The sequence below is a fragment of the Rhinoderma darwinii genome, chromosome 6 (genome assembly GCF_050947455.1).
Source record: "Rhinoderma darwinii isolate aRhiDar2 chromosome 6, aRhiDar2.hap1, whole genome shotgun sequence".
Lineage (NCBI taxonomy): Eukaryota > Metazoa > Chordata > Amphibia > Anura > Rhinodermatidae > Rhinoderma > Rhinoderma darwinii.
Genome location: NC_134692.1, coordinates 16,975,927 through 16,992,889, shown reverse-complemented (window position 1 = coordinate 16,992,889; position 16,963 = coordinate 16,975,927). Strand labels below are relative to the sequence as shown.

Genomic DNA, 16,963 nt, shown 5'->3' with positions numbered 1-16,963 from the left:
CAGAGTACTCTGCAATATTATTTTTATGGTGTATTATTGATATTTTGTAGTATTAGGCCGGGTTCACACAGAGTTTTTTGCAGGCGGAAAATCTGCCTCAGAATTCCGTTTGGAAGTTTGAGGCAGATTTTCCCCTGCCTGCCGTTTTTCGTGGCGTTTTTCGCCCACGGCCATTGAGCGCCGCGGGCATAAAACGCAGCGAAATACGCTTTCTCTGCCTCCGATTGATCTCAATGGGAGGTCAGAGGCGAAAACGCCCGAAGATAGGGCATTTCCCTTCTCCCGTCTCGCGGGAGAAAACTGCCTCCGCCTCCCATTGAAATCAATGGGAGACATTTTCAGCCGGTTTTTGACGAGTTTTGCGGCGCGGTTTCCGCAGTGTGAACATACCCTTATTACTGTTATTTCCATTTTTTTTAAGAGCCCTACTGCCATAGTAGATTTAAATCCCTTCTTTTACCTCGCCTATTCCTATAAAAAGCAAATTCACCCTGATTAGGACAAGGAACATAGATTCTGTACATATATTATCCATATTATTAACTGATATGAGAAGTACTAATTCCCAAATATTTTGGTCAAAGGCGATAAAAACAAGGCTTATTGTAAGGGGGCAGCAATTATTCAAGAGATCAATTGAAAGATGCAATGTTGTATGTCGAACATTCGAATTAAGCTTAACATTAGTCACATTTTTCTTACGTTAAAGGACCGCAGTAAAAAAAAGTTCAAATATGGTTTATGATCTGCAGGTTATTTAATACATTTGACTAAGTAAATAAATTAACTAAATAATAATAAATATGAATAATTCTAATATATAATAAGAATAATAATAATTATTATTTTATGTGCTTTGCCTATTTTCCATTCTCTTAAAGGACAATGCTTAGAGATTGTTCCTACAGCTATTTTGTGTGCAGAAACAATGCAAATATCAGCTTAGCGTATCACACAAGTATGTATATGACTGAGGTATGACATACAATCTTTTACAGAATGACTGCCATCACTTTTTATAGGATTAGATAGGGGTAAATAGTTAAAAAATTCCTGTCTATTGATATTTTTGTTATTTCTGTTTCCCAAGGGAGATGCATTAGCAATGCATGGGTATGTGATGGCGATATTGATTGTGACGACCATTCTGATGAGGATAATTGCGAAGGTTATATGTGTGGACCACCCAAATACCCCTGTGCTAACGATACCTCCATCTGCCTGCAGCCTGAGAAGCTATGCAATGGGAGAAGAGATTGTCCCGATGGATCTGATGAGGGCGAAATTTGTGGTATTTTTCCGTTTCCATCCAATTATTCTGTATAGCAATTAATATCCTTCATTAATACAAAACAGAGGGCTTGATGAAGTAATACAATATTCAAGATATTTCTACTATTGATACATAGCTTCAATAAAAGGAAACCTATTTTTATTAATATCAGTTAAGATGGATGTTTTCTTGGGAATCACCACTGGGTAATACTGGGATTAGTACTGGTTATCGGTATACAACAATATGAAAATAGAGAGACTGCAGCACACGTTGTTTCAAGGTATCAAAAAGTGTCAACAACTTTCATTTCACCATTAGGCCTCATTTACACGAGCGTAATATACGCGCGTGCGACAGGCGTGCTTTTCACGCGTGTCGTACGCACCTATATTACTCTATGGGGCTGTGCAGACAATGCGTGAATTTTGCGCAGCGTGAGTGCGTTGCGTAAAACTCACGACATGTTCTATAATCGTGCGTTTTTCGCGCATCACGCACCCATTAAAGTCAATGGGTGCGTGAAAACCACGCATGGTGCTTCCGTGCGAACTGCGTGACTCGCGCAAGAGCTGTCAAAAGGATGAATGTAAACAGAAAAGCACCACGTGCTTTTCTGTTTACAAACATCCAAACGGAGTGTCAAATTAGAGATGAGCGCACCAAACTTCACCGGGTTCGGCCGAACTCGTTTTGACCGAACTCTGCAAAAAAATTTCCGGTACGCGACGTCAGGAGACAGTCACTGTCCACGGTGCTGAAAGAGTTAAACTGGTTCAGCACCAAGGACAGTGACTTCCGATCACAATATACATGTATGTGTAAAAAAAAAAAAAAGAAGTTCTGACTTACCGATAACTCCCGGCTTCTTCCTCCAGTCTGACCTCCCGGGATGACAATTCAGTCCAAGTGACAGCTGCAGCCAATCACAGGCCAAGCACAGGCTGCAGCCAATCACAGGCTGCAGCGGTCACATGGACTGCCGCGTCATCCAAGGAGGTGGGGCCGGATGACAAGAGAGGGACGCGTCACCAAGGCAACAGCCGGGAGACCGGACTGGGGGAAGCAGGAAGTTCTTGGTAAGTATGAACGTCTTTTTTTTATTCACAGGTTGCTGTATATTGTGATCGGAATTCACTGTCGAGGGTGCTGAAAGAGTTACTGCCGATCAGTTAGCTCTTTCAGCACCCTGGACAGTGACGGACGTCGACTAGCCTCATCTCTATGATGGCGGCTGCGCGAAAATCACGCAGCCGCGCATCATACACTGATGACACACGGAGCTGTCAAATGCCTTTTGCACACGCAAAACGCACACGCTCGTGTAAATGAGGCCTAACAGACAGCGACGTTTCGACCCAAGTGTCGGTCTTTCTCCACAGTTGGGTTGAAACGTCGCTGTCTGTTATCGTGAAATACAAGTTGTTGACACTTTTTGATACCTTGTAACAACGTGTGTTGCGGTCTCTCTATTTTCTTGTTTCTACTTTGGAGTTGGATTGGCTACGACCCGACGCGGCTTGCACCGGTTAGAAACTTCTCCTGACATAACGATTTCCATGAGTTTTTTTGGGGACTGTGATGTGCTGCTGATCTCTTTTTCTATACAACAATATGTTTATTGTCCATTATCTCTGCAGTTATAACAAGACGTATATTCAGTAGTGATGGGGTATTCCCATGAAAGGCACAGAACACGTGATCCACATGATGAAAAGGCCACTGGCATCTATGGGAGTTACAGAAAGAGCCAAACCAGCTTGCTGTTTCTGTAACTTCCATAGACTGGACTGGGGAGAGCCATGAATATGTACCAACATCTCCCTATTCAATCTGTGCCTGGATGTAGATCTTAAAGGGATTTTCCCATCAGAGACATTTATGACATATCTACAGAATACTACCTGGAACTGGCATTAGTAGGAATGCAACCTCTTGAATGGATCCATCAGTAAGGTCTATTGCTCTTGTTGACAGTTTCCACCTAGATGCCAGGAGTTTCCTGCTGCCAGCTCTATGACCAAGGTAGACTGACACAGGCAGCAAAGGTATTTCAAGATTTGTATATTACAATCTGAATGACCAAATTACCAAATATAATTAAGGAGGTCTTTATTTGCACTTTGAATATTTTATTTGTTTTATGTCTTTTAACAGGATAACAAATAACTAAATAATAAGTTGATATATTTTATAGTATATTTTATACTAGCTAAAAGTGTCATGTATTGAAAATGGTAATGCCAGGAACCGAGCTAATTATTGTGTATGAAGAGTAAGTTAGTCAGACACAAAAGGATTCATTAGTAACGTTTCTCCAATGCACACAGCGGCGTCCTCTATTAGTAACTAGAAAGTAGAGTAATATAAACCAGTAATATGCAGAAGATGAGCTGACCCCGCGTGCCGCAGCTGGATACAGAGTAAGAACAATGCCGTTCACACTGGTGATAGTTGCCATGATATAACACGTCTTATTATTCTTCTTCATGGCAAAGAGATGAAAATGATTATCAAATGTAATTTTTTCTCCCCCGAAAGTGATAAGTAATTTATTACCCAAGCAAAACATGATTAACATGACAATGTCACTGCCATCATAGCATAAATAGATATAAATCCATAAATCCTGCCTCTTATCTATCTATCTATCTATCTATCTATCTATCTATCTATCTATCTATCTATCTATCTATCTATCTATCTATCTATCTAATATCTATCTATCTAATATCTATCTATCTCATATCTATCTATCTCATATCTATCTATCTCATATCTATCTATCTCATATCTATCTATCTATCTATCTATCTATCTATCTATCTATCTATCTATCTATCTATCTATCTATCTATCTATCTATCTATCTATCTATCTGTCTGTCTGTCTGTCTGTCTATCTATCTATCTATCTATCTATCTATCTATCTATCTATCTATCTATCTATCTATCTATCTATCTATCTATCTATCTATCTATCTATCTATCTATCTATCTATCTGTCTATCTGTCTATCTATCTGTCTATCTGTCTGTCTATCTATCTATCTGTCTATCTGTCTATCTGTCTATCTGTCTGTCTATCTGTCTGTCTGTCTGTCTGTCTGTCTGTCTGTCTGTCTGTCTGTTCTTCCATACATGGATGTAAAAGCAACAAGCAATGGCTTTTCACAAGCCCTCCAAAAATTGACCCTTTTTATTGGCAGATGCCTGCCGGGGTTCTTCCATACATTGATGTAAAAGCAACAATCAATGGCTTTTCACAAGCCCTCCAAAAATTGACCCTTTTTATTGGCAGATGCCTGCCGGGGTTCTTCCATACATGGATGTAAAAGCATTAAAGCAACAAGCAATGGCTTTTGACAAGCCCTCCAAAAATTGACCCTTTTTATTGGCAGATGCCTGCCGGGGTTCTTCCATACATGGATGTAAAAGCATTAAAGCAACAAGCAATGGCTTTTCACAAGCCCTCCAAAAATTGACCCTTTTTATTGGCAGATGCCTGCCGGGGTTCTTCCATACATGGATGTAAAAGCATTAAAGCAACAAGCAATGGCTTTTGACAAGCCCTCCAAAAATTTACCCTTTTTATTGGCAGATGCCTGCCGGGGTTCTTCCATACATGGATGTAAAAGCATTAAAGCAACAAGCAATGGCTTTTGACAAGCCCTCCAAAAATTGACCCTTTTTATTGGCAGATGCCTGCCGGGGTTCTTCCATACATGGATGTAAAAGCATTAAAGCAACAAGCAATGGCTTTTGACAAGCCCTCCAAAAATTTACCCTTTTTATTGGCAGATGCCTGCCGGGGTTCTTCCATACATGGATGTAAAAGCATTAAAGCAACAAGCAATGGCTTTTCACAAGCCCTCCAAAAATTTACCCTTTTTATTGGCAGATGCCTGCCGGGGTTCTTCCATACATGGATGTAAAAGCATTAAAGCAACAAGCAATGGCTTTTGACAAGCCCTCCAAAAATTGACCCTTTTTATTGGCAGATGCCTGCCGGGGTTCTTCCATACATGGATGTAAAAGCATTAAAGCAACAAGCAATGGCTTTTCACAAGCCCTCCAAAAATTGACCCTTTTTATTGGCAGATGCCTGCCGGGGTTCTTCCATACATGGATGTAAAAGCATTAAAGCAACAAGCAATGGCTTTTGACAAGCCCTCCAAAAATTGACCCTTTTTATTGGCAGATGCCTGCCGGGGTTCTTCCATACATGGATGTAAAAGCATTAAAGCAACAAGCAATGGCTTTTGACAAGCCCTCCAAAAATTTACCCTTTTTATTGGCAGATGCCTGCCGGGGTTCTTCCATACATGGATGTAAAAGCATTAAAGCAACAAGCAATGGCTTTTCACAAGCCCTCCAAAAATTGACCCTTTTTATTGGCAAGGGTGAGTAGTAGCAGCACATTAAAAGACACTGGACGACAGTCACAGGACAAAGCCCTGTGGTGGGGCAGGCCTGCTTGTAGCAGACGGGCGGCAGTGGAGGTTTATTGGTGGTAGTAGTCGAGGTAGCCAACACAGACAGCAAGGGTGCAAGCAGTAGTAGCAGTAGTAGCAGCACATTAAAAAAAGAGACTGGACAGTCACAGGAGGACATAGCCCTGTGGTGGGGCAGGCCTCAGGCCTGCTTGTAGCAGACGGCAGTGGAGGTGTATTGGTGGTAGTAGAGGTAGACTAGCCAACACAGACAGCAAGGGTGGTAGACTGGTAGTAACAGCAGCACATTAAAAAAAGAGACTGGACGACAGTCACAGGACATAGCCCTGTGGTGGGTAGGCCTGCTTGTAGCAGACGGGCGGCAGTGTAGGTGTATTGGTGGTAGTAGAGGTACTAGCCAACACAGACAGCAAGGGTGCAAGCAGTAGTAGCAGTAGTAGCAGCACATTAAAAAAAAGAGACTGGACAGTCACAGGAGGACAAAGCCCTGTGGTGGGGCAGGCCTCAGGCCTGCTTGTAGCAGACGGGCGGCAGTGGAGGTGTATTGGTGGTAGTAGCCGAGGTAGCCAACACAGACAGCAAGGGTGCAAGCAGTAGTAGCAGTAGTAGCAGCACATTAAAAAAAAGAGACTGGACAGTCACAGGAGGACAAAGCCCTGTGGTGGGGCAGGCCTCAGGCCTGCTTGTAGCAGACGGGCGGCAGTGGAGGTGTATTGGTGGTAGTAGCCGAGGTAGCCAACACAGACAGCAAGGGTGCAAGCAGTAGTAGCAGTAGTAGCAGCACATTAAAAAAAGAGACTGGACAGTCAGAGGGGGACAAAGCCCTGTGGTGGGGCAGGCCTCAGGCCTGCTTGTAGCAGACGGGCGGCAGTGGAGGTGTATTGGTGGTAGTAGTCGAGGTAGCCAACACAGACAGCAAGGGTGCAAGCAGTAGTAGCAGTAGTAGCAGCACATTAAAAAAAAGAGACTGGACAGTCACAGGAGGACAAAGCCCTGTGGTGGGGCAGGCCTCAGGCCTGCTTGTAGCAGACGGGCGGCAGTGGAGGTGTATTGGTGGTAGTAGCCGAGGTAGCCAACACAGACAGCAAGGGTGCAAGCAGTAGTAGCAGTAGTAGCAGCACATTAAAAAAAGAGACTGGACAGTCAGAGGGGGACAAAGCCCTGTGGTGGGGCAGGCCTCAGGCCTGCTTGTAGCAGACGGGCGGCAGTGGAGGTGTATTGGTGGTAGTAGCCGAGGTAGCCAACACAGACAGCAAGGGTGCAAGCAGTAGTAGCAGTAGTAGCAGCACATTAAAAAAAGAGACTGGACAGTCAGAGGGGGACAAAGCCCTGTGGTGGGGCAGGCCTCAGGCCTGCTTGTAGCAGATGGGCGGCAGTGGAGGTGTATTGGTGGTAGTAGTCGAGGTAGCCAACACAGACAGCAAGGGTGCAAGCAGTAGTAGCAGTAGTAGCAGCACATTAAAAAAAAGAGACTGGACAGTCAGAGGAGGACAAAGCCCTGTGGTGGGGCAGGCCTCAGGCCTGCTTGTAGCAGACGGGCGGCAGTGGAGGTGTATTGGTGGTAGTAGTCGAGGTAGCCAACACAGACAGCAAGGGTGCAAGCAGTAGTAGCAGTAGTAGCAGCACATTAAAAAAAAGAGACTGGACAGTCACAGGAGGACAAAGCCCTGTAGTGGGGCAGGCCTCAGGCCTGCTTGTAGCAGATGGCAGTGTAGGTGTATTGGTGGTAGTAGAGGTACTAGCCAACACAGACAGCAAGGGTGCAAGCAGTAGTAGCAGTAGTAGCAGCACATTAAAAAAAGAGACTGGAGAGTCACAGGACAAAGCCCTCTGGTGGGGCAGGCCTGCTTGTAGCAGACGGCACTGGGGTGGATTGGTGGTAGAAGTAGTAGCAGCTGCAGCACCAACAGCGGCACATTAAAAAAAGAGTGGACAGGACAGAATCCCATAGTAGCAGGCGGCAGTAGCAGGCGGCAGCAGCAGCAGCAATGTCAGATCTAATCAGTGGCATCAGGCACAGGGGTTTTAAAATCCTCACCGATCCACGCTTGATTCATTTTCAGAAACGTGAGATTTTCCAAGCTGTTGGCGGACAATCTTGTTCGCTTAGGGGTGACGAAGCCCCCTGCTGCGCTGAATACCCTCTCTGACGCTACACTGGAGGGTGGACAAGACAGTACACCCATGGCAAACTGGGCCAGTTCTTGCCAATGATCCAATCTGCTGACCCAGAAGTCCATGGGGTCTGGGATCAGCATTTCTGACGGAGAAAGGGCACAGTCCAAGTACGAGTGAACCTGGTTGTTTAGGTGCTGCACCTGGAGATGGTGAACATCCCTTTGGTGACTAGTGCTACGATGTGTGTCAGGTCGGGGTATTGGATGTAAAAATGTTGTCATCATATTTTCCAAACTGAATTGGCTGCTGCTGCTGCTGCTGCTGCCGCTGCTGCCACGGCTGCCGCCTATTGCAGAGGTAGCTCTGCCAGAGGCGGTGGAACGATGAGACAGTGGGGAGCGGAGAGTGGCCCCCTGGTCAGACATGCTTGCAGCGGGTGTCTGCCGTTTGAAAGCCATGACAAGCTGGCTGCATAGCTTCTCTCTATAATAAGCCAATTTTGCCTCCCTCTCGGAAGGCGCAAAAAACTCCCCCATTTTGGCTTTATACCGAGGGTCTAAAAGTGTGGCTATCCAGTAGTCATCTCTTTGCTTCATGCTAACAATACGACAGTCAGCGCGCAAGTAACGAAGCATACAGCTCGCCATCCTGGCCAGCGTTTCAGAGGGCCCGGTTGGTTCCATCTCCGCCCCATACTGCCATGGTTGTCCATCATCAAGGTCGTCGTCAGACTCGTCATCACCACCATCACTGTCATGTTGTGCGGCTGCCTCGTCCCCTATCCCTTCCTGTGATTCCATCTCCAAATCCAGCTCCTCTTCAGGTCCTGTTTCCTCATCCTCCTCCTCCTCCTCAACATCCATAGCCAGATGTGATCCTTCCTCCATCCTTTGCTGAATCATCGCTGTGAGCGTTTGCTCCATAATGAATATCAGCGGCATAACATCGTTCATTCCGCTAGCGTCACGGCTCACAAATCGTGTGGCCTCTTCAAAGGGCCTCAAAACGCGACATGCGTCTCTAACCAGCTGCCAGTGCCTGAGCTCGAAATTACACTGGCTCCAAACGCTGCCCGTCTGCTGCATCAGGAAATCATTCACGGCTTTCCGCTGTTCGTACAGACGGTCCAACATGTGCAGGGTGGAATTCCATCGTGTTGGAACGTCGCAAATCAGGCTGTGTTCTGGGAGATTGTTTTGACGCTGCAAGTCCAGGAGGGCGTGCTTAAATGCATACGAACGTCTAAAGCGAACGCAAACCCTCCTGGACATGGCCAGCACACCCTTCAAACCAACATATGACTTTAAGAAGCGTGTTATGACCAGATTGATCACATGTGCCATGCAAGGAGCGTGTGTCAGGTGACCTAGACGCAGTGCAGCCACAACGTTCTTGCCGTTATCAGAGACAACATTGCCCAGTGTGAGTTTCAGAGGAGACAGCCAGCGTGCGATTTCCTCCTTGATGCACAGCAGCAGCTCCTGCCCTGTGTGGCTTTTCTCGCCCAGGCTCAGCAGGTGTAAGACAGCGTTGTGGCGCTTCACCTTGCACCTATGAAAAGAGGAGGGAGGAGGAGTGGAAGATACGCTGTGTCCTGTCGGGGACGGGAAGACCTCCAAGGAGGAAGGCAAGGAGGAGGAGGAGGAGTAGGAGGAGAAGGATGGTAGGCGCCTGGTGTCCGGAGTTGAACTAGAAACATACAAGCGTGGAGGTGGTAATGCCTGGCATTGCTGCGTTGGTGCATCGGACTGCAAAATATTGACCCAGTGGGCCGTGAAAGACATGTACTGTCCCTGCCCATAGTTGCTGCTCCACGTGTCGACGGTGGCATGTACCCTGCTGCACACGGATAATTGCAAGGACTTGGACACCTTTTCCTCGACATGCTTGTGCAAGGCAGGGACAGCTGTTTTGGAGAAGTAATGTCGGCTAGGTATTCGCCACCTAGGCTGAGCGCACGCCATCAATTGCTTGAAGCCGGCGGAGTCGACCAGGTGGTACGGCAGCGACTGCACCACCAACAACTTTGCCAGGTGTGAATTAAGCCGCACGACAAGTGGATGACTGGGTATATATTGTTGCTTATTGGACAACGATTCCGTAATGGATAACTGACGGGACATAGGAGGAGCACTAGATGACAGTGATGATGATGATGACAACGACATGGTGGATAAGGCCTGGCTACTACTTAGATGACAGGGACTCGGAGCAGCAGCAGCAGCGGAAGAGGGGTCTTCATTAGATGTACATGATGGTGGGGCATGTTGATTGTCCCACATGGCCTTGTGATGCCGTTCCATGTGTTTACGTAGAGCAGTAGTTCCTACATTGCTGCCCTGCCCACGCCTTACTTTCTGCTTGCAGATACGGCACTGTGCCATGTTTTCCTCCTCTGGGAAGGTACAGAAAAATTGCCACACGGCAGAGTACCGTAAAGAGGTAGTACCACGTCCACCACCACCACCACCACAACCACCCGAGCTTGCCCCTTGTCTGGCAGGCTTTTTTCGGGAACCTACACCAGCATCTGTGTCGCCGTCACCGGCTCCTGAGCTGACCCTACCGCTGCAACGTTTTGCAGATTGACTTCTGCCCCTACCTCGGCTTGGCTGTTTATCACATCCAGTGCCGCCACTACTACCCTCCTCCTCTGACGCCGTCATCACCTCGTCACCTGGTTCCCACGTCCTGTCTAAAACAACATCATCATCATAGCCTTCCTCATCATCCCCGCCACTTCTGTCACTGTGTTGTGAATGTGATGTGACATCATGGCGGGCTCCATGCCCCCCCTCATTACTGCGTCTGCCACCACGGCTACCACCACCAACACCCCCACTACCGCAGCTATGCGTCTCGGTCACCGCTTCCACCTCCACCACCGCCGCAACACACTCCGTTGGCTGACTCGCGGAAAACAAATCATCATCATCACTATGTTGTTCAGTATCTTCCTTCGCACCCGAGGAGATGTCTCTTAGGACTCTCAGGAAAGATGGCTTCCCGCTAGGAAGGGGGAGCGAAGACATAGATGATGGAATGGAAACGCTAGAAATACCTATATTACTACTGTCACCGTGCCAAGGAACTGTAGAGGATCTGGAATCCAACGAAACCTGGCTTGAAGCCAGATCGTCAGAGTCTTCCTGCTGAGATGACCGCGAGCCAGCCAACCAGTCCACAATGGCCGTATTGTCTAAAGTAACCCGCCCACCGGAGGAGATGGACAAGTCTGGCTTGCTGATACTACTACTAGCAGGCACATGGCAGCTGCTACTAGTGGAACTGGGCACATGTCTTGTGCCACAAATGCTGCTACTGGGTCTGGCACCAACAGATCCAACATTTGGACTGGAAGAGGAGACGGCATGGGTGTTTCTTCCTCTACCCCGTCCTTTCACAACCTTTTTTTTCCCAGACATTTCAGAGCCCCTTTTAAAAGCGTATTCACACACGGACACTGGCTTGGCAAATGGCAATGAATGAGAATTTCAATCAGCCTCGCTGCAGTGCACTCAGGGAATGCTGGGCCTTGTAGTACTACTACTACCACTACTACAAAGGCTGCCTGTATTGCAAGTTGGATGCAATGGGGATGAGCCCCTTCTAAAAGCGTATTCACACACGGACACTGGCTTGGGAAATGGCAATGAATGAGAATTTCAATCAGCCTCGCTGCAGTGCACTCAGGGAATGCTGGGCCTTGTAGTACTACTAGGCTGCCTGTATGGCAAGTTGGATTGTTATTCCAGGGATGAGCCCCTTTTAAAAGCGTATTCACACACGGACACTGGCTTGGCAAATGGCAATGAATGAGAATTTCAATCAGCCTCGCTGCAGTGCACTCAGGGAATGCTGGGCGTTGTAGTACTTCTAGGCTGCCTGTATGGCAAGTTGGATTGTTATCCTGTTAATAACGGCCAGGGATGAGCCCCTTTTAAAAGCGTATTCACACACGGACACTGGCTTGGCAAATGGCAATGAATGAGAATTTCAATCAGCCTCGCTGCAGTGCACTCAGGGAATGCTGGGCCTTGTAGTACTACTACTACCACTACTACAAAGGCTGCCTGTATTGCAAGTTGGATGCAATGGGGATGAGCCCCTTCTAAAAGCGTATTCACACACGGACACTGGCTTGGCAAATGGCAATGAATGAGAATTTCAATCAGCCTCGCTGCAGTGCACTCAGGGAATGCTGGGCCTTGTAGTACTACTACTACCACTACTACAAAGGCTGCCTGTATTGCAAGTTGGATGCAATGGGGATGAGCCCCTTCTAAAAGCGTATTCACACACGGACACTGGCTTGGCAAATGGCAATGAATGAGAATTTCAATCAGCCTCGCTGCAGTGCACTCAGGGAATGCTGGGCCTTGTAGTACTACTAGGCTGCCTGTATGGCAAGTTGGATTGTTATTCCAGGGATGAGCCCCTTTTAAAAGCGTATTCACACACGGACACTGGCTTGGCAAATGGCAATGAATGAGAATTTCAATCAGCCTCGCTGCAGTGCACTCAGGGAATGCTGGGCGTTGTAGTACTTCTAGGCTGCCTGTATGGCAAGTTGGATTGTTATCCTGTTAATAACGGCCAGGGATGAGCCCCTTTTAAAAGTGTATTCACACACGGACACTGGCTTGGCAAATGGCAATGAATGAGAATTTCAATCAGCCTCGCTGCAGTGCACTCAGGGAATGCTGGGCCTTGTAGTACTACTACTACCACTACTACAAAGGCTGCCTGTATTGCAAGTTGGATGCAATGGGGATGAGCCCCTTCTAAAAGCGTATTCACACACGGACACTGGCTTGGCAAATGGCAATGAATGAGAATTTCAATCAGCCTCGCTGCAGTGCACTCAGGGAATGCTGGGCGTTGTAGTACTTCTAGGCTGCCTGTATGGCAAGTTGGATTGTTATTCCAGGGATGAGCCCCTTTTAAAAGCGTATTCACACACGGACACTGGCTTGGCAAATGGCAATGAATGAGAATTTCAATCAGCCTCGCTGCAGTGCACTCAGGGAATGCTGGGCCTTGTAGTACTACTACTACCACTACTACAAAGGCTGCCTGTATTGCAAGTTGGATGCAATGGGGATGAGCCCCTTCTAAAAGCGTATTCACACACGGACACTGGCTTGGCAAATGGCAATGAATGAGAATTTCAATCAGCCTCGCTGCAGTGCACTCAGGGAATGCTGGGCCTTGTAGTACTACTACTACCACTACTACAAAGGCTGCCTGTATTGCAAGTTGGATGCAATGGGGATGAGCCCCTTCTAAAAGCGTATTCACACACGGACACTGGCTTGGCAAATGGCAATGAATGAGAATTTCAATCAGCCTCGCTGCAGTGCACTCAGGGAATGCTGGGCGTTGTAGTACTTCTAGGCTGCCTGTATGGCAAGTTGGATTGTTATTCCAGGGATGAGCCCCTTTTAAAAGCGTATTCACACACGGACACTGGCTTGGCAAATGGCAATGAATGAGAATTTCAATCAGCCTCGCTGCAGTGCACTCAGGGAATGCTGGGCCTTGTAGTACTACTAGGCTGCCTGTATGGCAAGTTGGATTGTTATTCCATGGATGAGCCCCTTTTAAAAGCGTATTCACACACGGACACTGGCTTGGCAAATGGCAATGAATGAGAATTTCAATCAGCCTCGCTGCAGTGCACTCAGGGAATGCTGGGCCTTGTAGTACTACTACTACTACCACTACTACAAAGGCTGCCTGTATTGCAAGTTGGATGCAATGGGGATGAGCCCCTTCTAAAAGCGTATTCACACACGGACACTGGCTTGGCAAATGGCAATGAATGAGAATTTCAATCAGCCTCGCTGCAGTGCACTCAGGGAATGCTGGGCCTTGTAGTACTACTAGGCTGCCTGTATGGCAAGTTGGATTGTTATTCCAGGGATGAGCCCCTTCTAAAAGCGTATTCACACACGGACACTGGCTTGGCAAATGGCAATGAATGAGAATTTCAATCAGCCTCGCTGCAGTGCACTCAGGGAATGCTGGGCGTTGTAGTACTTCTAGGCTGCCTGTATGGCAAGTTGGATTGTTATCCTGTTAATAACGGCCAGGGATGAGCCCCTTTTAAAAGCGTATTCACACACGGACACTGGCTTGGCAAATGGCAATGAATGAGAATTTCAATCAGCCTCGCTGCAGTGCACTCAGGGAATGCTGGGCCTTGTAGTACTACTACTACCACTACTACAAAGGCTGCCTGTATTGCAAGTTGGATGCAATGGGGATGAGCCCCTTCTAAAAGCGTATTCACACACGGACACTGGCTTGGCAAATGGCAATGAATGAGAATTTCAATCAGCCTCGCTGCAGTGCACTCAGGGAATGCTGGGCCTTGTAGTACTACTACTACCACTACTACAAAGGCTGCCTGTATTGCAAGTTGGATGCAATGGGGATGAGCCCCTTCTAAAAGCGTATTCACACACGGACACTGGCTTGGCAAATGGCAATGAATGAGAATTTCAATCAGCCTCGCTGCAGTGCACTCAGGGAATGCTGGGCGTTGTAGTACTTCTAGGCTGCCTGTATGGCAAGTTGGATTGTTATTCCAGGGATGAGCCCCTTTTAAAAGCGTATTCACACACGGACACTGGCTTGGCAAATGGCAATGAATGAGAATTTCAATCAGCCTCGCTGCAGTGCACTCAGGGAATGCTGGGCGTTGTAGTACTTCTAGGCTGCCTGTATGGCAAGTTGGATTGTTATCCTGTTAATAACGGCCAGGGATGAGCCCCTTTTAAAAGCGTATTCACACACGGACACTGGCTTGGCAAATGGCAATGAATGAGAATTTCAATCAGCCTCGCTGCAGTGCACTCAGGGAATGCTGGGCCTTGTAGTACTACTACTACCACTACTACAAAGGCTGCCTGTATTGCAAGTTGGATGCAATGGGGATGAGCCCCTTCTAAAAGCGTATTCACACACGGACACTGGCTTGGCAAATGGCAATGAATGAGAATTTCAATCAGCCTCGCTGCAGTGCACTCAGGGAATGCTGGGCCTTGTAGTACTACTACTACCACTACTACAAAGGCTGCCTGTATTGCAAGTTGGATGCAATGGGGATGAGCCCCTTCTAAAAGCGTATTCACACACGGACACTGGCTTGGCAAATGGCAATGAATGAGAATTTCAATCAGCCTCGCTGCAGTGCACTCAGGGAATGCTGGGCGTTGTAGTACTTCTAGGCTGCCTGTATGGCAAGTTGGATTGTTATTCCAGGGATGAGCCCCTTTTAAAAGCGTATTCACACACGGACACTGGCTTGGCAAATGGCAATGAATGAGAATTTCAATCAGCCTCGCTGCAGTGCACTCAGGGAATGCTGGGCCTTGTAGTACTACTAGGCTGCCTGTATGGCAAGTTGGATTGTTATTCCATGGATGAGCCCCTTTTAAAAGCGTATTCACACACGGACACTGGCTTGGCAAATGGCAATGAATGAGAATTTCAATCAGCCTCGCTGCAGTGCACTCAGGGAATGCTGGGCCTTATAGTACTACTACTACCACTACTACAAAGGCTGCCTGTATTGCAAGTTGGATGCAACGGGGATGAGCCCCTTATAAAAGCGTATTCACACACTGGCTGAGTAGTGAGTAGTGGATGAGCCCCTTCGATTTCTGAATTCCTGCCTTTTAGATTCCTAAAGCTTTCCCTTACTGCACAGAGATGCTATTCCTACAGCTCCTGTCTGTAAAATGGCCGCTGAGCTCCGTGCATAGACTTTTATTGCAGGCTTGAGCCCGCCCCTATGCTGCCTCCCGATTGGCTGGGAGAGCCGTTTGCAAGGCATTATGGGGTAGCCTGATGTCAGGTGATCTTCTGTAATCCTCCATTTTAGATGTAACATGTGGCAGGCGCCAAAATGTAGCCGGGTTCGGTCAAAACGGGTTCGGCCGAACCCGGTAAAGTTCGGATTCGCTGCGAACCGAACTTTTCCTGAAGTTCGGACCGAAACCGGGTTCGGTTGTCCCGGTTCGCTCATCTCTATTAGAGAGCTTATGGCATCGCTTTCTGTTCCCTCCCGCGTCCACCCATCGACTCTTTACAACACTGTTAAAATTGCAAGTTATTTATGTCCTCAATATATGATTTTGTTCTGACTCTTAACCTCAGATCTCCAATTGGAAATTACCAATCACCTCCACTAACCTGTATGTACTTAATACAAAGCCTTTCTAACTTTACATGCATTCTGCCTGTCACTGGCAATAAAGACTGTCATCAAAGCTAACCTTTTCACTAAAAGACTTCCCTGAATTTCCTGCAAGTCCTTTCTCCACTCAGTCTTTTTTACTTAACACTTCAAGGTCCCAATTTTAAATCTCATTCATAGACATGTAGAAATCGCTTTGGAAGAGTTGGGAGGAGGGACTTTTTAAGTAATTGATACTGGCAATTTTGACTTGTCATATCACTTTAACTTCACATAAGTAATAAAATGAAGCTGCTTCAATTACACAGCAGCGCCATGTGATCGGAGCTGGAGGCACTCTGTGTGCTGCTATATGGCGCCTCCATAGGGCATCGTATTGCACAGATAGCCTCCCCTACAGTCATTCAATGTGTCAATAAATACAGCTTTTGATGGAATATGGAACCTCTATATGAAATCTTAGGCCTCGTTATTAACTTGCAGGCTTATGGAGGTACAGTATTGCCCCCCTATAATTATAGTAGTGATGTATTACGGCTCTGTAGAACTTGGTTCATGTGTGAGCCATAATAGGTCCATGTTTGAGCCCTTAAAATAAGAATGTTGCCCGCGCATTGGTATTTTTGCAGTTCATCCCTTATGGATATGGAATATGAACAATACAGAAGCAGGGCAAGAAAAATATCGATACCATTGATTTTTAGTTGGTCTTGATTAAGGCTCTGTTCACATCTCATTTCAGGCTTCCATTGGAGGTATACATTGGGAGTATTTACTGGCCTGGTGGATGCTCAAAAGACACTATTTTAGCATTCATTTGGTAAATGTGCCCATATGGATTAATTTAGTGTATGCATTGGGAGCTCTACTTAGTGTTAGAGCTCTATTTGAACATAGCTGAAGACCTTTGACC

General features: G+C 46.9%; 1 protein-coding gene across 5 annotated transcripts in view; it reads left to right on the top strand.

Annotated features, from left to right (window-relative positions):
- Nucleotides 1–16,963, top strand: part of LRP1B (LDL receptor related protein 1B) — a 1,078,540-nt gene that overhangs the window by 682,481 nt on the left and 379,096 nt on the right. For all 5 annotated transcript variants that reach the window (XM_075829239.1, XM_075829241.1, XM_075829238.1 and 2 more), the window contains exon 22: nt 1,091–1,291. In XM_075829239.1, coding sequence (XP_075685354.1) covers nt 1,091–1,291 — 201 coding nt within the window. The remainder of the gene's footprint in view (nt 1–1,090; nt 1,292–16,963) is intronic.